This window comes from Martes martes (assembly GCF_963455335.1).
Source record: "Martes martes genome assembly, chromosome: 5".
NCBI lineage: Eukaryota > Metazoa > Chordata > Mammalia > Carnivora > Mustelidae > Martes > Martes martes.
The window spans coordinates 89,598,250-89,624,950 of record NC_137892.1 but is presented as its reverse complement, the minus strand read 5'-3'; the positions used below and the strand labels follow the sequence as shown (position 1 = coordinate 89,624,950).

The 26,701-nt window shown below is 42.9% G+C and overlaps 1 protein-coding gene across 1 annotated transcript; it reads right to left on the bottom strand.

Moving 5' to 3' along the window:
- Positions 1 to 304: 304 nt before the first annotated feature.
- Positions 305 to 26,701, bottom strand: DNAJC18 (DnaJ heat shock protein family (Hsp40) member C18). The gene is made up of 8 exons (XM_080804035.1): positions 26,589 to 26,701; positions 24,537 to 24,723; positions 15,569 to 15,714; positions 13,131 to 13,316; positions 12,089 to 12,201; positions 11,022 to 11,131; positions 8,510 to 8,682; positions 305 to 3,709 (listed from the first exon to the last, which is right to left on the bottom strand). Exons 1-8 carry the CDS (start codon positions 26,626 to 26,628, stop codon positions 3,585 to 3,587), a joined length of 1,080 nt encoding a protein of 359 aa, XP_080660161.1. The 5' UTR covers positions 26,629 to 26,701; the 3' UTR covers positions 305 to 3,584.

The following is a 26,701-nucleotide window of genomic DNA, read 5'->3' as shown; positions in this document are numbered from 1 at the left end:
TTAAGGAACTGGGATAACACCTGGTTTTCGGAAGCTAAGTGGTTTAGCTCTGTGCGTTGGCTGTGATGTTCTGTGGCTGCTCTTGTTACCTGATAGAAGAGGCCTATGGAATTGGTGATGCCACCAGTTCTCTGTTGTTCTTAACACCAACAGTTCCAGTGACGGATTCGGGAAGGCTGGAGCAGAGGAGAGTAGGCCTCCTCTAGTCCCAGGTGGCTCCAAGGCAGTGAAGAAGGACATGGTGCCCAGGGGTGACATGAGCAAGAGGAAAAGAACAAAGGGAAAATATAGACCCATTCTTTTTGTATAAAATCATTTAATTTCTTTCTCTGTTAAAATACACTCAATCCAGATGCAGTGGATCAGGTGACCAGAGTTTTCAGGATTTGTATTCCCCCAGGAGCAGATTCCACTGGTGTCAAACCCAGCTCTGGTCACAGAACATTCACATCATTAATTCCAAATACTGAGTGTGATGCAAATGATGTAATCAATATCGAACACATGGATATATAGTTACTCGGTGGTCACTGCACGAGGGATCGGCAACGCAGGCTCAAAAAATATGATGTAGAGTAACTGGGCCCTTTCCAAAAATAAATATATTAGAACACTAAGCTTATACCATAAATGAGTCCAAAATAAATACTAATTAAGAGCTAGCTTCTGTGAGGAACAGAGCATGCAGAGACAATGAGCTAGCAAGTGTGGCCAGTTGTAACAGAAAACTTCTGGAATCCCAACAGTGCCTCCCCACAAAGCCAGTCCTGAGCATGAAGGATGAAAATGAGAACAGCACAAGGTTCGGCCGGGCTTCTGGATCCCATGTTCCAGTGGGGTTTGAAGTTCAGTGTGATTTCTAATAGTTTCCAACAGAAAGCATAGCAATGGCACTTTCTTACTGGTCACTTGTCCCCAGCTGTGAGGCCTGGAGCTGATTCAGGAAGTTCAGAAGTTTTCTGGTTTGAACAGATGAACCCTAGGTTGTTAATGTGGGGACACGGAATCCTTGAGGCTCTGGTGTCCTCTGTGTGAGAAGGGTTTTCACCCTCCCCTCCTCACTGCTGATCAGCCGGCGCAGAGAGCCCTTTCACTCTGACGAGTGGGAGCTTCACCTTCTGCTCGAGCCGCTAGGCCTCCTCAGCCCCACTCCCATCTCACCCCTCTCCATTCGGAGTAAATGCTCATGGAAATGTAGAGAACTACGCAGCAAAACAGCAAGAAAAAGCCTTACCTAAGGAGTTTATACATAATCAGGAAAACTTCCAGAAGATGTAGGCAAGAGGAAGATGCTTATTTTACCACCATGCAGACAACCCATCTAAAACAGAACCCAGGAAATTAGAGTGCAGCTATATTCTGGACTGTACCAAACAGATGAAACTATTCTTTAACAAAGGCAAATACCATTCTACTGACAGGAAAGCCAGATGTGTTGTAGCCTCTTAGGTAATAAATACAACAGTACCATCAGTGCTATGAAAACAGACAAGAGACCTGATGTTTAATGGAGTTAGTTTCACCTCTGTTTTGTATCATCACAGGCAACTCATCTCTGCCATGAAATCCATGTCAAGTCAGTTTAATCATGGTCCCTTTTTTTCTAGCAGAGACTGGAGTTGGGGAGGGGAGAGCTTTGATTTTTGTGTGAATAGGAATCTTTCCATAAGCCTGTTTGGCTCACAGGCATATTTTATAGTATAAATCCCCTCAATTACTCAGAAAGGATCAAGGAAGTCCCCCCAGACCAGGAAGATAGACCTAGCTGAGCAGCAAAATCTGGCTTCTCTGGAGCTGCTCCCCTCCCCACAGCTGAGCAGGTGTCCCCTTCCAGCCACCAAAGATCTACTCTTCACCTCCGGACCCATCTCCTGACCCTGTGGAATGTCCATGTTGAACCATGCTAGACACGTCTGCCTAAATCATGGCTATGCCTCTGAAAGGACAAACTCTACTTTGGAAATCAGTTTTGATATAGGAACTTTTCCTTCCCTCCTGAAGAAAACATGGAGTGTAGACTACAGTCACCTATTGATCTTCCGGGTTCTGATTCATGATGATCTGGGCAGCTCAGTCCTGGTAGTTCACTTAGAAGAGAGGGCCCAGAACCATCGGGCCTAGGTAGTAACTAACCTCTTCCTTGTCACCAGTGGGAATGGCTGCCTGGCTTTGAGGACCTCTTGTTTTGTATACAGAATTGTTAAGGAGAGGGTCTTGTTTCCTCAAGGCCAGGGAGGAAGGTCCGGAGTGAACGCAGGACTGCCATAAAAAGGATATACGGTCACAGAGTCACATGGTCAGGGGGTACTGGGGCATCCTTGGGAAAGATTATGCCTTACCAATCTGGCTAGAACTGCCAAAGAAATGGGAGTGACCTCACATTTTCTACTTGATAACCTAGCTCTGCCATTACCAGTTTTGTGACTGGGTCAACCACTCACCCTCTCTGGGCCAATGTTCTCTTTCATAAACAAAGGGATAACATGTCTCCTTCACAGAGTTGTGAGGAGGCTAAAGTAAGAAAATATATGTGAGAGCTCCGTCTTCACACTAGGCACTCAATCAATGTTGACTACATGAAAAGGCATCTCATATCACAAGTGATGGGGCCCTGGGTTAAAGACTGGCATGGCTGGGACCAACACTGACCTCCAAAGCAATGGAAAGAGGGTCTTTCCCCTCCAGCTCTAGGCTTGAGCAATCAGTCTGGTTGGCCGGCAATGCCTGCTCTTAGGTCTGACCACTGTACTTGTGTGGGGGTGTAGGGACTCTGGTCAAGTGTGATGCTGCAAGAGGAAATGGCAAAAAAACACTCATATTCTCCAGATTCTGTGATGGCCTCGGGAACCTGCACCGAGAAGCTGAGACTCAGGCTTGTGTTTTACCTTCATCCCCAGGTCCCTGCTTTCTGCTGCTGGCCTGTCCATGGAACTGTTTATTTTACCCAGTGGCTTCTACTTTCTGGACCCTCTAACGAGAGGGTTAAGGAAGTAAAAGAAACTCAAATCAGGCAGTTTGCTAGTGCTAGTAACTCTGAACAGAGATAGGCAATGGAAAACTATTGAGAGTTTACATCTCTCATTTCCCTTAGAAAATGCAAAGTTGGGCGGGCACCTGTTCCAAGGGCTGAATGCTAGGGGCCATGAGGACTCACAGGAAGGGAGAGCTATCATTCTCCGTGTACACTGTAAACAACTAATGCGAAGCTGCTTCGGCTATGCCTAGGAACGACCGGATATCGAGACTTAACTGAAGAAGGGAAGGAGGAAGAAAACGTGGACCTGCCCTGGGATGCCTGAACTACAATCCTAGTGGCAGGATAGGCATGGAGCAGGGGGGCTGCATCAAACGCTTTGCCTTTAATTCAATTCAGGTGAACTGTTCGTGGCCCCTGGAGCCAATCCCCAGGAAGGATTCTGTGATGGCAAGTCTGGCTCCATGCTCAAGTGCCTTCAACTCTGCCCACGAAAGTTAGCAAGTTGTAAAATGTTCGTCATTTCCTAATTTTGTATTATAAAATGGAATTAGGAACATAAATAGTAACAAGTAGCAAAACCCCAACCCGGTGTAGGACTAGCATCCTCTCAGCCACCTCTGCGCAGGCCAATGAGTTTGGAAAGTTTTTCACAGTTTTCAAGTTTCAGCGACTCTGCCTTCTGTTTCAGTCGTTCATCTCTGTATAATCCTGCCAAATTTGTCAATTCCGACTCTGAAAGATAAAAGAGGTAACCAATTCATCAAGAGAGTTGAGCTCCTTTGTTTTGTTTCAGTATTTCTGGAACTACAGCTCCTTTTACTTTCATGCTTTTTCTTTTAATTAAATTTGAGAAACTCTTACTCATTTATTCGAGAAACTCAAGTCCAGCAGCTCGGCTACACCAGGTGCTGAGGATTAAAGGCCACCTGTGGTCCCGGAGTCCTACAGTATCCGTGCTCTATTATAAAAGCACTGGACTTAGTTCTTATCAATAGAACATTTGGCACCAGACTTAGGAAACGCGCACGTGTGCAGTAAGAGGAGACTCCGTTTCATAGCCTCTCTACGAATGGCATTCAGATGGCAGTTGGGAGAGAATGGAGTCCAATCGTCTGTTCCTGTCATCTGAAACAAAGACAGCTGCTCCATTCTGTCCCCTGCGTGGCTGGATCATAACTCAGACATGCTAACTGACACAGAGCCTCCCTCCGGTGGGTATGCCTTCTATAGAAGGCCAGGCTTCTGGCAGCTTTCTTCATTCCCTCACCACATGTGGGGTCCCTAACTCAAAGGCCAAAGGCAGCTGGGCTCTTTTAAAAGTGAAATCATCTGGATCCGGTGACCTTTGTCTCCTTGACTAAATGAATTTCATTTTCTCTTCATGGTGGAGAAGGTCATTCTATTTTTAACCAGAATATAATCTCAGTTCTTTCCCGACGCAACGGCAGTTTGGCGGCCTCTATTTTTCATTCTTTTGTCAGGTTTCAGAGACATTCTTAGGAAGGAAAGCCTGAAAAACACTCCCCCCCCCCCAGACGTGTTGTGTATTAACAGGATGGCACGCTTGGATGGGCTGTGTGGCTTTTGAAAGCCTCCGACAGCAGGCAGCTACTCGGTGTTTAAAGGACCATACTTGTGAAAATGCTATTTTAATCATTTTGAAATATGTCTATCCATTCTTAATCATCCTGCCAACAGATTTTGTTTTTCTTGCTGGAACGAGAGACACCTGTCTGATTAATCAGCATACTGACTGGAAACAGGAATTAATACTTTGCCAGGGGGAACAATGGGCATTGGTTTCTGAGTAAGTTTCTATCAACACAAAACACTGGCATTTCTGCTCACAATGACTTCTATTTACACCAAGGAAGGCCCAAAGTGCAGAATAAGTGCAAGACTCCAGGGTGAAGGGCGGCCATGCACGAAAACCCTCCCTCTACAATGGAGGCTCTGAGCCCGGGCCCTAGTGGCTTGGCAGGCGGCCTGTCCCCGGGGCCCCGGAACAATGTGCTCTTAGGCGCTGGTGCGGTTGCCTGCAGTGCCTGCCAGCCGGGGCGTGCCTTGGCGCCCTCATCATTTTGGGTGATAGCGCTTCCTGGAGCCCCATGTGCCACGCCCAAATGAAAGCTCCCCACCCCCACCCCGGGCCTGCCCACCTCACCAACTCCATTTCCCTGGCTTCTCTGGCATGTGGGAAACCTGTTCAGGCCTCTACGCCTTTGGTCCTCTGGAGTCATTGGTATGCCGGCATATGGAACAGATTCTGTGGCTTTACTTTTCCTTCAGTGATTTCCTTAGGTGTTTTGTTTGCTGAGCTTATCTCAGTGCCTCACTGCCTGACATCTCATTCTAGAAAGAATTAAGGGCTAGTGATTCTTACTATTTTCTACATTGGAGTCCACTCTCACAAGCTGGTGAAGGGTATCTGCACTTAGATGGATGCTTTTCTCAAAATATCACACAGCTTTTTCACAAAACCAGGTTTCAATGCTTCAGGAGTTGAGACCCCTGCTCCAGATCAATGACTTTGCAACAATGTCAGTATTTCAAGGAACCACATCCCAACTGCCCACCACCATGCTTAGAGAAACTTCTCTCCAAACAGCCAGCAAATGCTTTTGCCCTTCCATGAGTAAAAGGGTCAACTCAATTAATATGTTACTTTTGACAGATTTTGACTATTCATACTCAGTGACTTCTAAGTTAAAAAAAAAAAATTCTTGGAAGGGGCATCAAGAGAACAGCTTCTCTTCCTTAACAAATGTCCCTTGTCCTGAACTCCTGTGTGATAGATTGACAGAGCAGTGAGCCTTCCAGGCAAACTGACTCAGGCAAATTGCTGAAGAAGCAAGTCCCAGAGCCCCTCCAAAGAACCCTTTGCACTCCTGTGGTCTGGAAGGCCACACGGATCCCAGCCAACCCTCAGGATCCAGCTCCCTAGAACAGTTGCATCCACTCTAGCCAGACCATGCAAGGCGCGGACTCCACCAGGAACCGGGAGCTTAATATGCGCCAGACATCAGCATTATACCCATACCATCTTCTATAACCCGGACAGCATCTCCAGGAGGAAGAGCATTTTATCCCCATTGCAAAGCCTGAGCTTCTACCCACGGTGCTGCCCTGCTCCAGGGCACGGAAAGAAGTGCTCCTCGGCTAGGCAGGGCCAGGATCTCAGCTCAGCTCTGCCTGGCTGGGAGGCAGATCCTGCCTGTTACTTTTGTCCATCCCAGCCTGGTGGCAATGGCCACTTCCCCTGGCATTGGGTTGATTAGATGCAGCTGTGGAGGAGTAAACAGGGCCATCAGTGTTCAGAGTAGGGGATTACTCACAGAAGTTCACTCAGATTAAACATTCTAAGGGAAAACAGAGAAGAGAAATGAACAAAAGATGAAAAAAGACAATGGCTAACTTTGCTAAAAACAGTTTCCATTAGGTATTTTGCCAAGAGTGAACTTCGTTCTCAAGTGGATTTATTTTTACAACCTCCAAGTGCTAAATTTAACCTTGTTGGCTGCACTTGCTGCTGGATCGGGAGGGCAGATGCTGCTCATTCTCAAATGGCATTTGGGTCGTGCAGAGAGTCTGGACAGCCACCATCCTTAAATGCCAGAAATAGATTTCTAAGGGGTGTGTGCTGATAACCCCCTCTTTGGAACTTGTGGGTACATGCATCATGCTTACCCACTGAATTTTTATTTCTATCTAGAGGGTACCAAAGTCCTGAAACTAGGCCTCATGCAGATGGGGAGAAGAAGCCTAAAAGCCATTTTAGATGTAATCCTTACCGTGAGCTCTGTGCATAGTTCCAGCTGGGGAGTGTATGTGGGTGTGTGTGTGTTTGAAGAATGTGAAATGCAGATTTTCATCCAGTTCTTGCAGAAAGCAACAAATTCAAAACCCTCCCAGGGGTGAATACAATGGGGACTTTTAGGACACACGTTGTGGCCTTCACCTGATTTAGATCCATGTATCAGATGCCTTTCTGTCCAAAGCCTTTTCTTGCTCCAAAATTCTTTTCTGATTTTTGAAACTTACAACAACTAGTTTAACGTGAGGTAGGGTACTTCCTGACCTCCTTGTTTTTTTCAGTATTTATTTTTCAATAAATTTTAAAAAGCAACTTTCTCCTGCTTAATTTCCCCTTATGTCTCAGAACCATTGCCTGTCAAGCTCCTAATGCACCTGAGAGTGGAGGTGGGCTCTTCCCTAGAAGAGTAGAGGGCAGAGACAAGGTCCCTAAGGGCTAGGGTAAGGACACTAAACCCTGGTCTGTGATTCTTAATCTGCAAACATTTTCACTATTTTCCAGGCCTGAGAATCCTCTCTTCCAAGGACATTTGTTGAGCACCTGTTCTGAAGCAAGGATAGTGCCAGGGGCCTGGGACACAAGATTGGTAAGACATGGTTCTTATCGTCAGAGGGCCCGCAGTCCAGCAGGGAGACTGACATGTACCTACAGAGCGCTAACACTGAGAGTAGTACTGTGCTAGCAGCCTGGACGAAGCGTTTTAAGAACACCTAGGAAGGACAGATTAACTTGGGGGTGGAGCTGGGCTGCCTGATGGGTCAGCGAGGGCTTAGTGGCACTGTGACTAAAGAGCTAATTTTATCAGGCACTGTTAGACATTTAATAATATCCAGTTGTACCATTTAAAAAATGAGTGTGTTGCTTTTTAAAAAGTAAAGCCACATTTTATATGATACAGTTATTAAGGGTGTGTGTATATGTCCCCCCCACCACCTGCACAGGTGTACATACATGCGTATATGTGTAGAATTCAAGTGGGATGAAAAATGAACCTGTTGGCTGAGAGGCAGGGCTACCCTTGCTACCAGCACTCCCTAAATCAACTGGCGGACACTGACACCCCCATTGTTTTCAGAGAAGGAGCAGAATGGAAGGCCTGCTCAAACCCACACTTACTGAAGGGGCAGACCCAGGTAGGGTCACTTTTGATTTAGGTGGCCCCAGCTGGCTAGAGCCAACTTTTGGTCTGGCTCAAACAATTAGGCTGGATCAATCGGATTTTCTTGTAGGGAATGTGGGATTAGGAAATTGGACCAATCCAGCTAGCACTGCGCACTTACAGAGGAAGCTTGTGATATAGAAAGAGGCCAGTAACTAGTGGGTTTGTGGAAGCTGGGAGAGTAACGAGGAGGGTAGCAACCAAAACCAACCAGGGCAAAACCAGGTTGTGAAGGAGGAAAGCTTGAGGAAGCAAAGGAAGGCAGTTGGCAGAGAGGAGAGTGGGGCAGATGAGCAGAGAGAAGTAGACAGACAGACAGATAGGCAACTAGTTCTGCCTGCCTAAGTTCCTAAGGTTTCCATATTCTGGCCACATGTGTCCTCTCAATGAATTTCACTTTTTTGGTGGTGTCCCAAATGGGCCTCTGTCCCCCCAGTGGGCCCTCCAATTACATAAATATGTGCCACTCAAACAAGGAGAGAGGAGGGACTGGGAAGCTGGGCATGCCTCAGGTTGGACGCATGACGACCAGTGAAAAGTCCATTTTACAACATCTTACTTTGTTGTTTCTCCTTCCAACAACTCGTCTGGACGTAATCAATGTAATCCTTCTCTATCGTCTTCTCCAGGTCACGGAGAGATGCTCCTCTGTAGGCCTTCTCAAAGTTTTTGTCCACAAAATAAGGCACCTGCAGGTTCTGCGTTTCTCTGGAGATGGTGTAGCCCAAGGTCCTGAGACAAGGAGACAGAGGCTCAGGTAAGCCAGTTATATATGGCAATCTCACTCTTAATTCCAGCTGCACAGATATCATGACCATAATCCCCTCTTCTTAGGGCAGATGCAAGCACCACTGTCGAATACACCCAATATTTATAATTTCCCCAGCAAAACAGTAACTGTAATGTCATCATTATGTGAGTGTGTTCATGTTGTGAATTCAGCCCCAGTATAATTACTTTAGTCTCTTCGAGGATCCCCTCTCTTATATTGGTTTCTGGGCCAAAAGTTGAATGCTGAATGCTTAAAATATGTTGTACGCTGTATAGGACACAGCATGGTACCTGGCACAGAGCAGGCTATTGGTAAATGTTGGGCAAATGAATTGATTGTTACAGTAAACTATTCACAAATAACCAGATAGCGTACACCAACCTAGCACCACTTTTTAGGACAGAAGAGAAAGTACTTCACACATGGCTGCTAAGTGAGAACCGCAAAAACATCAGACAAAAGATTTCAGTGATGCTTCTGTACTAACTTTCTGTGGTCTAATATATCCAATAGTATGTGGTGCTCAGAAACATCAGTAGTTCTGGGTTAACTAAATACTAACCGTAAGGAAGTACAGAAGCTCAAATTCTAGTTAAAACAATGTGGTAGCAACGTGCAAAATCCAGGCTAGTTTTAGTCAAACTCGACAAATTCTATTTAGACTGAGTTAAGACTTTCCCAGCTTTCTCCTTTGATTTCTGTACTTAAGCATCTTCCTGGATATCTAAGGGTTCAGGCCATGACTGCTCCCACCTCCATCTGGGAACGTGTTAGCAGGGCAAGTTCCTCTCTGCCCCACTGGGTGGGTAAGAAAGAAGGGAGAAATAGCAAGTGGAGAAACATGGGAAGTCGGGAAATAGAGGGAATCAGGCCAGGGTGATCTGACAGCAGCAATTCCTCTCTGAGACTCAGCTTTCCTTTTCGTAAAATGAAGATACTGATGTAGAATATAGTTTTCAGTCTACAGTGATCGCCAGCAAGGACTCTTCCTGTTATATACTACCCCATGGGTTCCACATTTTGTAAGGTTTTTAAATTTTTTTTACAAGATTTTATTTTTAAGTAACCTCTATACCCAATGTGGGGCTTGAACTCACAACCCTGTGATTAAGAGTTGCGTGCTCTATGCACTGGGTCAGCCAGGTCCCCCCATTTTGTAAGGTTTTTGCCTCTTAAACCATAATGAGTAATGACTCACTTCTCATCTAACTGAAAATAATTAATTCAGTGGAGTGCCTGGGTGGCTCAGTTGGTTAAGTGTTTGACTCTTGATTTTAGCTCAGGTCTGGATCTTAGGGTGGTGAGTTCAAGTCCCATTTTGGGCTCCAAGCTGGGTGTGGAGCCTACTTAAAAAAAAAAAAAATTAATCCAGTGATCCTCAGACAATGAACCAGAGTTATTTGGAGAGCTTATTAAAACTCAGATTGCTGGGCGCCTGGGTGGCTCAGTGGGTTAAGCCTCTGCCTTCGGCTCAGGTCGTGATCTCAGCATCCTGGGGTTGAGTCCTGGGTCGGGTTCTGCTCGGCGGAGAGCCTGCTTCCCCCCCTCTTTCTGCCTGCCTCTCTGCCTACTTGTGATTTCTCTCTCTCTGTGTCAAATTAATTAATTAATTAATTAAAAAACCCCTCAGATTGCTAGTTTTCATCCTCTGAGTTTCTGATTCAATATGTATGGAGTGAGGCTTACAAGTTTGCATTTCTAACATGTTGCCAGTTGATGTTGATGCTGGGGACTCAAAGATGAAAACCGATTAACTGAAATAACTAATTGAAGAAATAAAGAAGTACCTATCATAGCTCATAGTTTGCATGCATTTTTCTGCGAAAGCAAAGTAATGTCCTACTATGGTTTGACTATATAGACTCATCATGAATAAATGTCCCATTCTTGCAGTTACTTAAATTGAAAATAATCACTGGATCTCAGATACTATGTTCCCGACCCAGAGGGGTCCAGAGATCCGACCACAAGCTCAGTAGGGTCCATTCTAAAGCTAACATGATATGATAAGGATTTAATCTGAAGCTGGAGTTAGTCTGTTCATCCCTCAGAAACCAGCTGCTGCTATTCTACAGCTGATCAGATGATGTCGCTGTAGAACAAAATAATCCATGTCCTGAGTCCACAGGAAACTGCCTCCAGTATTTTTCAGTCTCTGCACTATTACTATCCAGCTGTTCCTTTAAACAAAAAACCAGTGTTTTCTACAAAGGCGAAATGAAATGTTAGCAGTACCAGCGAAATATTAAGTCTTTTACCCTCCAAATTGTTAAGAAAGATTGATAAATATTTGACTTACGATTTATAGAATAGACTATATGGGGGGTTAGCAGCTAGCAGCTGAGTAATGACAGATATAATCACAATCACAAGAACTGGAAGTAACTGAATAAATGCAGAATATGTAGTCTGAAAAAGAAAAAAAAATTGGTGTAAGTGTTCTTCATCAATGTAAAGCTTACAGAAAATAAGAATAGTTTTCCCAAAGAAAATACGAATTACTGCAATGTACTGCACAAAGCCCAGAGCTTTTCTGGGAAGTCTGTTCTCCCTGCGGAGAAGACTGAAGGAGACCCACCCACAACCTGTATTGACACCCAGTTATTCTCATGCAGTCCCCTTTTCTAAGGCCCATGAAGCAGAACACCTCTGGGTGAGTCTGCCTAGACTGTGACTTTCACTAGGTAGGATTAGTATTATGCAGCTCTGTTGCTGAATGGACTGGGAGACATCTAACCCTAGCAGGGATAATCACTTCTCCCTCCCAGAAACGTGGAACTGAGACTCATCACTGTTCACTGCTGTGCAGTCACCTGAATAAAGGACATGTGCTCTTGGGCAGTGTGGACTGGTTATTTGTAAGCAGAAGCAGAACAAGCTGGGTTGCTTAAAGAGAATAAAGCAGATGCAGAGAAAGGTAGGAAAGGTGGACACAATCTGGCCACAAAGAGTCATGGACAGATAGCTGCATGGGTGCCTGTCTGTACCTTGGTTTCTGGTTCCCATCTGCCCTGTGCTTCCCGCCCTTGAGCTTCAGGACACTCCCTAGGTCTCTTACTTTCAACTCCCTTTAGTTCTGAATATTCTGAAGGGGGTTCCTATTTTCTGCAGTGAAGAAAACCTTGATCAAGACAGCCCCACAGGGGAACTAATTTCCTAGAACAGCCACCAAGGAACGAGTGGGGAAGGAGGTACCATCCTGGCCCATTTGGAACAATGACCCACCCCTTCCTGCCACTGCCTCTGCTTTCCTATAACATGTTTTAATAACATAAGTTGAACTTCCAAAACCTGATCACAGACACTGTAAAAGTCAGCTCAGTACAAGTGTGGATGAGCAGCAGTTCGGCTGTCCTCCCTTGGTACCTGAGGCTTCTCTTCTTCTTCTTCTTCCTTCCGTGTCTGCATCCGCTCATGTCGGTGACGCCGGCGGTAATAGTGGCTATCATCTGTCACATTTGAAAACATATGAATGTTTCCTGGGAAAGAGAGAAAAACCTAGTATAGGATATGGCAAACATTCCTTCCTTGCTTTTCTCAAGGTCCTTGTTCCAAGCTAGGTTCTCTGATGGCAGAGTATTGTCCCATTTTTCTCAGTAGAAAAATACAACAGTAGGTAAGCCAAGTGAACCAGGTACAAATGGAATGTGCTCTCCTGCTTTTATTTAAATAGTCCTTTGTGACTAATGAGTGAGAGAACCCTCAAAGGCTAGTAAAGAAAGAGCATTTGGGCCATGAATCCTGTCTGACATGCTCTTGTCTGCTTCCTTGTCCAGTATCAGATTATGTTATTAGTATCTTTGTTTGTTTGTTTGTTTATAAATAAGTAGGTCATTTATTTATTTATAAATAAGCTCCACACCCAGCATGGAGTCCAACATGGGGCCCAAATTCAGAACTCTGAGATCAAGACCTGAACTGAGATCAGGAGTTGGATGCCCAACTGACTGGGCCACCCAGGCACCCCAACACTAGTATCTTTAACAGCAATTCATAAAATTCAGTTTACTTCCTGGGCATTTAATTATTCCAACGGCCAACTCCCTGGGGGTATTTTTCTAACTTGTATCTTTATACAGCTGCTATTTTGCAATAATGATAACAGGCATCTTCCTACTTATTTTTAAGCACTTAAAAATATTTAATCCTCACAGCAGCCCTGTGAGGTATATGTTATCAGCCCCATTTCTCAGGTGAGGAAACAGAATCAGAGAGACCAAGGGATCTGGTTAAAGTTGTGCACAGTTGGCTGGAGATTTGCCTCAAACCCTAGGTTATCTGATTCCAAATTCTTGCTGTTTCCACCATACCATGGTCCCTCTATTCAGATCCTCGAAGAGGAGTTAGCTGAGATACAGAAAGAGAGAGAGAGAGAGAAATTTTCCAGCTATAATTTTGAAATACTCACCTGTAGGAAAATGTCCTCCAAAGAAGACATTGAATAGCTCTTCTGGAGTGATGTCGGCTTCGAAGTCCCTGTAATAATTATAAGGTCTGCCTCGAGGGGCAGTGAAAGTCACCTGTTCGTCTCCATATTCGTCATAGCGGAGTCGCTTGTCAGGATTGCTCAGGACTGCAAAGGCATTTCCTATTGCTGCAACCAAAACCAAAAAGTACCTGAGTACAGTCTTTGATGTAGCTGAGGGTAACGCAGGAAGCAGCAATGAAGAGCCCAGAGTTGTAGGCTGCTGCATGATGTCGCGGGGGGCTAAGGAAAGATGTTTGGGCCTAGAAAGTTCACCAGAGTTCTTACCTTTGACATTTTCCATGATCTAGTTTGATAAGCCAGAAACAATATGGGACTCAAGACGAACTAAGAACTACTGCTTTCATTCATCAAAAATGTGTCCGTATTGGGGTGCCTGGGTGGCTCAGTGGGTTAAAGCCTCTGCCTTCGGCTCAGGTCATGATCCTAGGATCCTGGGATCCAGCCCCACACCGGGCTCTCTGCTTGGCAGGGAACCTGCTTCCTCCTCTCCCCCTGTCTGCCTCTCTGCCTACTTGTGATTTCTCTCTGTCAAATAAACAAAATCTTAAAAAAAAAAATGTGTCCGTATTTCCCTTGAGAGGAATTACTTGATGGTTGGAAACAGTTCATACATAAGCAGTGGTATTCTAACTTGAAGTCAGAAACAATCTCCTAAATAAAATAATCAGTAAAATCAATCGCTTGGCTAAAAGCAAAGTCCTCACTAATCACAGTCACGTTTCAGCCTACTTTAGAAAGCGGGCTTTAGAAATTAGGAAACCTATCTCCAGGGCCTCAGTGACAGAGCAAAGACTGGATAGATTACACATGCTTACCATCACCTCTTCTCTCTATGCACAAATATGCAAATACCATCCAATTAAAATTAATTTAAACATACAATCACTGCCTGTAATCAAAGAAACCTTGAAAAAAAACTTTTTTAACTTTTATTATTTATTTATTTATTATTTTTTAATTTTTTTATTGAAAAAAATCTTTAAGACATCCCCATTCCCTACCTCTAATTCAGCCAACACTATGAGAAACACAGTCAGGAAGAGCATTTATGATTCTCCTAGCGAGGAAATTATATTAAATATTTACAGCAATAAAACAGCTAAGTAGAGAAAAACAAATAAAAAAGGCTAAATAGTTGCTTCAATATCACATCCCTTGAAATCTGGCCAATTTCTCATATAAGTGGTGTTAGTCTGTGAGATACTTTACGTGAAGGTGTAAAGAGAATGTGGGTTATCTAGTTGTTTCTTTGTAGAAACTGTGGGGAGAACAAGATTACAATGGCACCCCAACAAAGGGAGATTGTCCTTTGAGGTAAATGTTGACTTTTATATTTCTCAGAGCTATAATTTTTTAAACTTTTTCTTTAGAAATATTCTAAATCTATAGAAAAGTTGAAAAAACAGTAAATAAACACAGGTATACCCTCTATTTGGTTCATCAACTGTTAGTATTTTGCCACATTGCTTCCCTCATTTCTCCATACCTACATAAATACATATGTACACGTAGTATGTACAGATTTCTTTTGCTGAACCATCTGAAAGTAGGCTGCAGGTATAATGGCATGTCATCCCTAAATATTTCAGCCACTACCTCCTAGAAGAGTCTCCTACATGATCACAATACCATTATCATAGCTAAGAAAATTAACATCAATCCATGCAATTCATCCAAAGTTCATGCATTGTATTTGCTCTTATACTCCTTTAGTTTCTTGTCCTCTAGAACAGTCATCCCACCTTTTCTGCTTTTCGTTATATTGACTATTTTGGAGAGCAGGACAGTGTTCCTTGTAGAATGTCCCATGTTTTGATGGTTTCCTTGCTATTAGGTTCAGGTGGAACATTCTGGGAAGAACACCACACAGGTGCCATATCATATAATGTGAGATGGGTCCAGTATTGGTGATGATAAGCTGGATCACTGGGTTAAAGTGGTGACAGCTGGATAGCTCCATTATAAAGCAAAATTTCCCCTTTGTAATCAGTAGGTATTCTGGGGAATGATGCTCTGACATCATGTGACAATTCTATTCAACAAAAAGCCGTCACCCAGCAGTTTTAGCATCCATTGATAATTCTTGCCTGAATCAACAGCTTCACTGGGGTTGAAGGTCTTCAGTAAGATTTTTATTTATGTCTCAGATCTAAAAAGGTACCATTATAGATAAATCAAATATTTTTTTTTCCAAAAGAAATTAAAGTAAGTGAATGAAGACAGGAGGGAGCTATGCTGATAATCACTATTTAAGAGGTATGGCAGGAAAAAAAGGCCCTGCTTGTGGCCTTAAAAAATGATGACAGGGTAGGGTGAAACAGCTTGTGGCAGAATTAAACAGGAATTCATGATCAGACCTTTGAAAGCATCAGTTGCTCCAGGAGCACAATTCTTATCAGGGTGAAATTTCAGGGCGAGTTTTCGGTAAGCTTTCTTAAGCTCTTCATCACTGGCATTTCGAGAAACTCCCAGGATTTCATAGTAATTTCTGCATTTCTTGATCCTAAAAACACACATCAGAAACATGTATGTCTACAAAGACCCCTTTTGTACAATTAACTGTAAAATAGTACGTTTACATTTTACATTTACATCTCGTCCTCCAATCTGTGAGCCCCAAAGCAAACCTAAAAGAAAAGTGGTGAACACATTCATAAAACTTTCAAATTGATTAACAAGGTCCTCCTCCCACCAAGAGCTTAATGCCTTTCAAAGTATTTTTACCAGGGCGGGGGGGAGCGGTTTAGGGTAAATCCAAAAAAAATGATGCAGCAGAAAATAAAAATTTTAAAATCAAAGTATTTTTACATCTGATATTTTATTCTTGTATCCCTGCAAGTGGGTAAATCCTTACATGAAGGTGCAGGCTAAGCCCCTGAGAGTTCAACCACAGGACAGCAAGGTCAGAAGAAACACCTACTCACCCTAGTGATTTCTCTCTCTCTTATTTTCCTTATGGCTACCTATCAAAACTTTGTGTGTGGTTTTTTTTTTTTAATTTTTAAGGATTTTTTTATTCCTTTATCTGACAGAGAGAGAGAGAAAGGAGGAAGCAGGCTCCCTATGGAGCAGAGAGCCCGATGTGGGGCTCAATCCCAGAACCCCAGGATCATGACCTGAGCTGACGGCAGAGGCTTTAACCCACTGAGCCACCCAGGCACCCCTCAAAACTTTGTTTTAAAAAATTAATATATAGGGGCGCCTGCGTGGCTCAGTGGGTTAAAGCCTCTGCCTTCGGCTCGGGTCATGATCTCAGGGTCCTGGGATCGAGCCCCACATCGGGCTCTCTGCTTGGCAGGGAGCCTGCTTCCTCCTCTCTCTGCCTGCCTCTCTGCCTACTTGTGATCTCTCTCTCTGTCAAATAAATAAAATCTAAAAAAAAAAAAAAAAAAAAAAGAAACCTCCCTTTCCCTTACCTTCCCCCACCTCCATAAAAAAAAAATTAATATATACACATGCGATAGAAGAAAAATATCCAACAGTACTAAACTATATACAGTGAAAAAACTTCCTGCTTCCCTATTCCCTGCTCCCCAATCTCCCATCCTAAGGACAACCATGTGAGAAGTTTTCTATGAATCCTGTGTGTATGTATAGACACCTCTCCCTTTTCTTTTTTGCCTAAATATAAACATATTTTAATCATCTTTATATATTCCCCATCCTTTTTTTAAAAAAAAGATTTATTTATTTATTTATTTATTTGACAGAGATCACAAGTAGGCAGAGAGGCAGGCAGAGAGAGGAGGAAGCAGGCTCCCCGCTGAGCAGAAAGCCCAATGCGGGGCTCAATCCCAGGACCCTGGGATCATGACCTGAGCCAAAGGCAGAGGCTTTAACCCACTGAGCCACCCAGGCGGCCCCCCAATCCCTTTTTAAATTTTTTTATTTTATTTTTTTTAAAGATTTTATTTACTTATTTGTCAGAGAGAGAGTACACACAAGCAGGCAGAGAGGCAGGCAGAGGCAGCGAGAGAAGCAGGCTCCCTGCTGAGCAAGGAGCCCGATGTGGGACTCGATCCCAGGACTCCGGGATCACGACCTGAGCCGAAGGCAGCGGCTCAACCAACTGAGCCACCCAGGCGTCCCAGCCAATCCCTTTTTTTAAACCAAAAGTGTTTCTTAGAGATGGATCGGTAACATATAGAGATGAGTACGGGACAATAGTTTAGACTAGAATGGCAATTCTGAACTTTGAGATCTCATAAGTTTCTTATACTCTTAAAAATTACTTGAGTCCCCAGAAGAGTTTTGTTCATGTAAATTTTATCTATCCATATTTACCATACTAGAAAGGAAAACAATAAATTTTAAAACAGAGTGACGATATAACTACATATCAGGTAGCCTCTCAAAAATTCCACTGTACAATCATGAGAGAATGAGAGTGAAAAAGGCAAATAATGTGTTTGTACTATTATCAAAATTATTTCAGACTCGCAGACTCCCAAGGTTTTTGGGGTTCCTAAGCTACACTCTGAGAAATGTTGTACTAGAGCATGAACTCTGGGGTCAAAATGCCTTGGCTGGGATCTTACCTTGCTGTATACTTAAGCTCTGTGACTTAGTGTTATCTTCTGAAATGGGATAACAATTTCAACTATATTTCACAAGCTGTTATCATTTAAATGAAGTATTCATCAAGGTACTTGATAGCACTTGACAGCCCATAAATACTGGCTATTACATATCTATGTCATTCTTTTCAAAAGCTACACTGCTTTTATGGATTATACTTACTGCATTTTATGGATTATATCTCTCCTCTACTGATAGGCACTTAGAGAGTATCTCCAGTCTTTTGCAACTACACAATCCAGTCAGACTGAGAGAGGCCCAGCATCTTGCTCAAGAGTTCAGTAACACAGGCTGGACTGTAAAGCAGGGTCTGGAATGTTAGTCGTGGTCCTTCCCCAAGAGCTGCCCATGCTCAGCCCAGTTTCCAATCCCTGTGTCCATGGCAGATACTCCTCTGCCTCTTTCTCTCTTTTGTATAAATTTGTTATTTGTTGAGTAGCGGTTTTTTTGAGCTACAATTCACAAAGTTCACTCTTAAAATGCACAATTCATTGATTTTTTTAAAAGTATATTCAGATTTGTACACCATCATCACTAATTCCAGAACATTACCCCAGAAAGAAACCCCATACTTATTGGCAGTCATTCCTCATTTTACTTCCCAACCCCTGGCAACCAATAATGTAATTTCTATCTCTATAAATTTGCCATTCTGGACATTTCACATAAAAGGAATTATAGAATATGTGGACTTTTGTGTCTGGCTTCTTTGACTAGCATAATGTTCAAGGTTCATTCATATTATAGCATGTATCAGTACTTCATTCCTTCTATTACCAAGAAGTATTCATTGTATGGATATTCCCCATTTTGTTTATCCATTCATCAGTTCATGGACATGCAGGTTGTTTCCATTTGGGAGTTATTATGGATAATTCTGTACGAACATTCATAGACAAGTCTTTGTGTGGAAGTATGTTCTCTTGGTTATATATCTGGGAGTGGATTGCTATGTCATGTGCTATGTTTAACTTTCTGAGGAGCTGGACTTCTATTTTCCAAACTGGCCACACTGTTTTCCATTCCTACAATCAATATATAAGGGTTCGATTTCTCTATATTCTACTAACACTTGCTCTTGTCCTTTTTTTTTTTTTTTAATTGCCATCCTAGTGGGTGTGAGGTGGTGTGGTATCTCATTGTGGCTTTAGTTTGTATTTCCCTAATGACTCATGATACTGAGCAACTTTTCATGTGTTTATTGGCCATTTGTAGATTTTTTTTTTTAAAGAGCCATTTGTATATACTCTTTGGAGGAATGCCTATCAGATCCTTTGCCCATTGCTCAATTGGGTTATTTGTCTTTTTATTGTTGAGTTGTAAGAGTACTTTATATGTTCTAGATATAAGTCCTTTATCAGATACATAATTTAAAAACATTTTCTCCTGTACTGTGGATTGATTTTTCACTTTCTTGATGGTATCTTTTGAATACAAAAGCTTTAAATTTTCACAAAATCCAATTGACTCATTTTTTTCTTTTGTCATTTGTACTTTGGGTGTCATGTCATGAAGACGTAGATTTATGTTTTCTTCTAAGAGTTTTATAGTTGTAGCTCTTACATTTAGGCCTTACATTAGGTCTTTGAGTTAACTTTTGTGTTTGTGTGAGAAAGGAGTCCAACTGCATTGTTTTGCATGTGGATATCCAGTTGTCCCAACACATTTATTGAAGACAATTCTTAATACATAAAATCTTTAAAGAAAGCGGGGAGCGCCTGGGTGGCTCAGTGGGTTAAAGCCTCTGCCTTCGGCTCGGGTCATGATCCCAAGGTCCTGGGATCGAGCCCCACATCAGGCTCTGCTCGGCAGGGAGCCTGCTTCCTTCCTCTCTCTCTGCCTGCCTCTCTGCTTACTTGTGATCTCTGTCAAATAAATAAATAAAATCTTTAAAAAAAAAAAAAGACAATTCTTTCCCTTATTAAATCATCTTGGCACTCTTTTTTTTTTCTTTCAAAGTAAGCTCTACACCCAGTGTAGGGCTTGAACTCATGACCCTGAGATAAAGAGTTGCGTGGTCCAACAACTGAGCCAGCTAGGCACCCCAGCCTTGGCACTCTTGTCAAAGAAAAATCAGTTGACTGGCGGTGTCTGGGTGACTTGGTTGGTGGATATCTGACTCTTTCTATTTTTTTTTTTTTTTTAGATTTTATTTATTTGAGGTGGGGGAGGAGCAGCAGAGAGGGATGGGGAGAGAGAGAGAGGAAGAGGAACACACTCCACACTGAGTGTGGAGCCCAAAGCCAGGCTTGATCTCAGGACCCTGAGATCAAGACCTGAGCCAAGATCAAGAGTTAGACACCTGGGACACATGGGTGGCTCAGTCTGTTACGTGCCTGACTCTTAGTTTTGGCTCAGGTCATGATCTTAGGGTCATGAGTTCAAGCCCCAGGTTGGGCTCCATGCTGGGTGTGGAGCCTACATTAAAAAAAAACCCAATTGACCATAAATATAAAGGCTTACTTCTGGACTCTCAAGTCTATTCATTGATCTACATGTCTATCCTATACCAGTCCACACTGTCTTCATAACGTAGCTTTGTAATAAGCTTTCAAATTGGAAATGTGAGTCCTCCAACTTTGTTCTTTTTCAAGACTGTTCTGGCTATTCTGGGTCCCTTGTATTACTATATGAATTTTAGGATCGGCTTGTCAGTTTCTGCCAAAAAGGCAGTGAGGGATTTGATAGGGATATGTGAAATCTATTGATCGATTTGAGTAGTATTACCACCATTTCCAATATTAAGCCTTAATAAAATAATCCTTTCCAAACACAGGCAATCTTCCCATTTATTTAGACCTTCTTTAATTCCCTTAAATGAAGTTTTGTAGTTTCAGTGTACATCTTACACTTCTCTTGTTAAATGTATTCTCAGGCATTTTACACTTTTTTGATGGTGTTATAAATTAAAATTGTTTTCTTTTCCATTTTTGGATTGTTCATTGCTAGTGTACAGAAAAACAATGATTTTTGTATATTGATCTTATATTTTACAACATTGTTGAGGTCATTTATCGGTTCTTTTTTTTTGTTTAAGATTTTATTTATTCATTTGAGAGAGAGAGAGAGAGAGAATGAGCACAAGCGGCAATAGGCTGAGGGAGAAGCAGACCCGCTGCTGAGCAGAGAGCGTGATGCAGGGGCTTGATTCCAGGACCCTGGGATCATGACCTGAGCCGAAGGCAGATGCCCAACCAACTGAGCCACCAAGTGCCCCTCATTTACTAATTCTAACAGTGTGCGTGTGTTCCTTAGAATTTTCTTTTTTTTTTTTAAATAAAGATTTTATTTATTTATTTGAGAGAGAGAGGGCACAAGTCCGGGGGGAGCAGCAGACAGATGGAGAAGCAGACTCCCTGATGAGCAGGGAGCCTGTCCTGGGGCTTGATCCCAGGCCTGGGGGATAACAACCCAAGCAGAAGGCAGGCACTTAACTGACTGAGCCACCCAGGCATCTCTATTCTTTAGGATTTTTTATATTATATCATATCATCTATGAATACAGTTTTACTTCTTTTCAATCTGGATAACTTCTTTTTTTTTTTTTTAAAGATTTTATTTATTTATTTGAAAGGCAGAGATCACAAGTAGGCAGAGAGGCAGAGAGAGAGAGAGAGAGGGAAGCAGACTCCCTGCCGAGCAGAGAGCCCGATGTGGGACTCGATCCCAGGACCCTGAGATCATGACCCGAGCCGAAGGCAGTGGCTTAACCCACTGAGCCACCCAGGCGCCCCAGTCTGGATAACTTCTTTAAAATTTTTTCCTCTTTTTTTTAAGGATTTACTTATTTATTTTAGAGACAGAGAGAGCATGTGCACACACACAAGCATGGGGAGGGACAGAAAGAGAGGGAGAGAATCTCAGTCAGACTCCCTGCTGAGTGCAGAGCCAGAACTCGGAGCTAATCTCAAGACCCTGAGATCACAACCTGAGCCGAAACCAAGAGTCTGAAACTCAATTGACTGACTCACCCAGGTGCCCCCAATCTGGATGACTTCTGTATTTCTTTTTCTTGCCTAAATGCCCTAGCTTGGACCTGTAGTACAATGGTAAATAGAAGTGGCTAGAGTGAACATACTTGTCTTTTTCTTCATCTTGGAAAGCATCCAGTTGTTTACCATTAAGTATGACGACGTTAGCTGTGGGTTTTTTAATAGATAGCCTTTATCAGTTGAGGTTCTCTTCTACTCCTATTCTGTTGAGTATTGTTTTCATGAAACAGTGTTGGATTTTGTCAAATGCTTTTTCTGCACCTATTTAAATGATCATGTGGTCTTGCCCTTTATTCTATTAATATGGTGTATCATACTGATTAATTTTCATGTGTTAAACAACCTTGCATTCCTGGGATAAATACCACTTGGTATATGATCTTTTTAAAAAAGATTTATTTATTTATTTATTTTTATTTGAGAGAGAGAGAGGGAGAGAGAGGGCACATAATTGGGGGGAGTGACAGAGGGAGAAGGAGAGGAGCCAACTCCCCAGTGAGCACAGAGCCAGATGCAGGACTTTATCTCACGGACCCAAGATCGTGACCTGAGCGGAACCAAGACTCAGATGCTTAACCAACTGAGCCATCCAGGTTTCCAAGGTATAGAATCCTTTTTATATGTTTTTACATGTTGCTAGAATCTATATCCATAAGGGATATTGATTGATAGTTTAGTTTTCTTATGTTTTTGTCTGGTTTTAGTCACAGGGTAATGTTGGCCCCATAGAATGAGTTGGGAAGTGCTCCCCTCTCTTGCATATTTTGTAAGAGTTTATGAGGGATTAGTTAATTCTTCAAACGTTTGGTAGAATTTACCAGTGAAGGTTTCTGGGCCTAGGTTTTTCTTTATGGGAAATTTTTTAAAAATTTTATTTTATTTAAAAAAATAAAAATTTCATCTTATTTAAAAAATAAAATTTTTATTTTATTTAAATTCAATTAATTAACATACAGTGTATTATTAGTTTCAGAGGTAGAGGTCAGTGACTTATCATTTGTATTTAACACCCAGTACTTATTACATCGTGTACCCTCCTTAATGCCCATCCCCCCTCAGTAACCCTCAGTTTGCTTCCTACAGTTAAAAGTCTCTTATGGCTTGTCTCCCTCTCTCATTTTGTCTTATTTTATTTTTCCCTCCCTTCCCCTATGACCCTCTGTTTTGTTTCTTAATTCCACATATGAGTGAAATCGTATGATAATTGTCTTTCTCTGACTTATTTTGCTTGCATAATACCCTCTAGTTCCATCCACATCATTGTAAATGGCAAGATATAATTTTTTTTTAAAAGATTTTATTTATCTATTTGACAGAGAGAGACACAGTGGGGACAGAAGCAGGGGGAGTGGGAGAGGGAGAAGCAGGCTTTCTGCTGAGCAGGGAGCCCAATGTGGGGCTCGATCCCAGAACTCTGGAATCATGACCTGAGCCGAAGGCAGACGCCTAACGACTGAGCCACTCAGGCGCCCCAAGATATCATTTTTTTAATGTCTGAGTTATATTCCATCGTGTGTAGGTATTACCATCACATCATCTTTATCTGTTCATCTGTCGATGAACATCTGCACTCTTTCCATAGTTTTGTTATTGTGGACATTGCTGCTATAAACATTGGGGTGCACGTGCCCCTTCAGATCACTACGTTTGTATCCTCTGGGTAAATACCTAGTAGTGCAATTGCTGGATCACAGGGTGAAATTTTTTTTATTATGAATTCAATCTCTGTATTTGTAGTAGGTCCATATGACTTCCTAGTTTGTACCTTTCTACAAATTTGTCTGTTTCATCTAGGTTATCTAATTTGTTGGTGTACAATTGTTCATAGTATCCTTTTAAAAAATCTTTATTATCATTGTAAGATTGGTAGTGATGTCCCTCTTTTATTCCTGATTTTAGTTATTTGAGTCTTCTCTCTTTCTTGGTTAGCCTAGTTAAAGGTTTGTCAATTTCGTCAACATTTTCAAAAAGCCAATTTTTGCTTTTGTTGATTTTTTCTTGTTTTTCTAACCTCTATTTCATTTATTTCCACTCTATATTATTTCCTTCATTCTGCTTGCTTGGATTTAGTGTACTCTTTTTGCTCTTCTTTTTCTAATTCGTGAAGGTGGAAGATTGGGTTACTGATCTGAGATTAAAACAAAACAAACAAACAAAATATATATATATAAAACATTTATAGCTATAGATGTCCTTCTAAGCTTTGCTTTAGCTGTATCCTACACATTTTTCTACGTTGTGTTTTCATTTTCAGTCGTCTCAAAGTATTTTGTAATTTTGCTTAAGATTTCTTCTGTGACCTATTTGTTATTTTGGGAATATAATGTTTAATTTTCACATATTTGTGAATTTCCTAAATTTGCTTCTGTTGTTGATATCAGAGAACACACACTGTATGATTTTAATCCTTTTAAATTTATTGACACTTCTTTTGTGGCCTGACATCTGATCTACCCTGGAAAATGCTTTGTGTGTATTTGAGAAGGATGTGTACTCTGCTGTTGTTGGCTAGACTGTTGTATATAGATGTCTGTTTCATCTAGTTGGTTTTCCCTGCCTCTTCTACACAGAAGCAGGGAAGTTACCTCAGATTATACCCTGAGACTCTATTTCCACCGAGGCTTGCCTCTGCAGCCAAGAAGCTGTTGTGCTTCCATAATAATAATAAAAGTATAGTAGCAGTCAATGCTTATGTAACACATTCTGCTAGGAACTCTACGTTAAAATCACTCACTGAATCCCACCACAGACTCACCTTTGTACCCCAAGCAGCTGTTCCTCAGTGTAAGTGGCACTCCCCTCACCCTGTCGGGTTGGATTCCACTCATGCTCAGACTTCTTTTCCTTTTGCACTTTCATGCAGTTACAGCACCCACAAGGGTCATGACTTTCAGGAGGTCTATCTTCTGGGTATTTGTTTCTTCTAACTGCATCAATGTAAGCTGCAAAGCAACAGCCCCCCATTAGGCCTCCGTCTGATCTGCAATCAGCTTTGCTATCTGCCCTCGCTATCAGGGAGGCTGCTTGGGGCCAAGAGTGTGAGGGCCAAACTACTGACATCATCCTGACTTTTAACTACTGACCACATAAAACTGAACGAACATCTCCCTTGAGAAAACAATGTAGTAAATACGGAGGCAACCATGAAAACATAATGCTAGAAACGCAAAGCATATTAATTTACACCATATCTACAGTGGTCATTCAGCAAATAATTTTGAATCAGAGCCAGAAAAGGGGCTTAAGAGGCCCCCAAACCTTGCTTTTTAAGAGGTGTCTACCTTTAGTGCAATACAGGGGAAAGCCCATTTTTCTGTGACCCACGATCAGAAGTGACATGGCTCATAAAATAATTCGTTGTTTTTGTTGTTAAAGTAGGGGTGGTTCTTTTAAATTAGCAGTTACAGAACAAGACACTTGGCTAGATAGAGCAAGGAAATGTATGGATAAGACCTACTTCTGACCACAAAGAGGTTATAGTTTAAAGGGAGAAGATTCAATTCATCATAACACGTGGAGAATGTTAAGAAGGCCATAGCAATCCAGTCAAAGAAGGCAGAGGACTCAGGTCCTGTCTGGAGGATCCGGAAAAGGCTTTAGAAATGTCTCTCTCCTGCCTAAAATACCTAGTGACTACCGACTGCTGCTACTTCTTTTTATTTTTTTAAAGATTTTATTTATTTATTTGATAGAGAGATGGAGAGAGAGCACAAGTAGGCAGCAGAGTGGCAGGCAGAGGGAGAGGGAGAAGCAGGCTCCCCCCTGAGCAGGGAGCCTGATGCGGGTCTCCATCGTAGGACCCTGGGATCATGACCTGAGCAGAAGACAGCCACTTAACTGAGTGAGCTATCCAGGTGCCCCTACCCACTGCTTCTTGTCCATAGGCCCATCTGCCTCTGCAGCCTCCTCTCTTACCACAAGCTCTTTTGCAGCCTATGCTCTAGCCACACCAAATGCCTTTCAGATCAGCCATGCTTTCTCTTTTCTCTGTGCCTTTGCACATGCTGTTCCCTCTGCTTGCAACGTTCTTCCTCTAAGTCAGCCTAACTCCAAGGCATCCTTCATCTCTTCATATGTCACACTTTCTTCCAGATGCCTCCTCTGACACCCAGGCTGTCAGTGTGCTTCCCAAACCTAAGACCCTGCTGTGTAGCTCAGGACTTAGTGGCTCTGTTTGGTAATTGTTTGTTTACCTGTCGAACTCCCTCAATGGACTGAGAGTTTTGTGATCTCAGGGGACCATGTCTGTCAGATCCCTGCTGCATGATCAGCATAATGCAGGGTACATAATAAGGATTGAATCAATACTCTTTGCTTGACTGCAGGATGGCAAAGACCGGCCTATCGGTCTTTGTGCAGGCTGCAGGAACAGCACCAAAGAGAGACCTAGAGTCAGGCGGCGTAGTTGGGAGGAGCGAGCATAGGGGCTGGGAAAGCAAGCTGCAGGAAACCGCATCACTCTGCTGACCCAGCCACCCTGGCACAGGCGGGGCCTGAGCACCGCGGGCCCTAAGCTGGGCAAAGGCCAAGGCGGGGCGGGGCTGCGGGCCGGAGGCAAAAAAGTCATCGCGGGTGACTCTGGGCTCCTGGCCGGTTTCTTAGCTTGAGCCAGCGCTCCTGATTTCCAGATCCCGGCCCCTGCCCTGGCCGGTCTCCCACCTAATTCGGAACCCTACTCAGGCTCAGCATCTCTTCATAGGCCTCCATCCTTCACCTCAGGCCCAGGATCTCAGCCCTCAGTAATCTCAAGGAGCCCCATCCCTCCCCCAACTCTGCCCTGTCCCACCCTCCGGCAAAGACCTGGTACCTTCGGTCCAGCGCTCCCCGCTGCCTAGAGTGGCTGCCATATCTGTTCCCAATCAGCAGGTCTGCGGAGCCTCCCCAGCGCCCAAGGCTGAAAGGGACTGGGCAAGAAGCGCG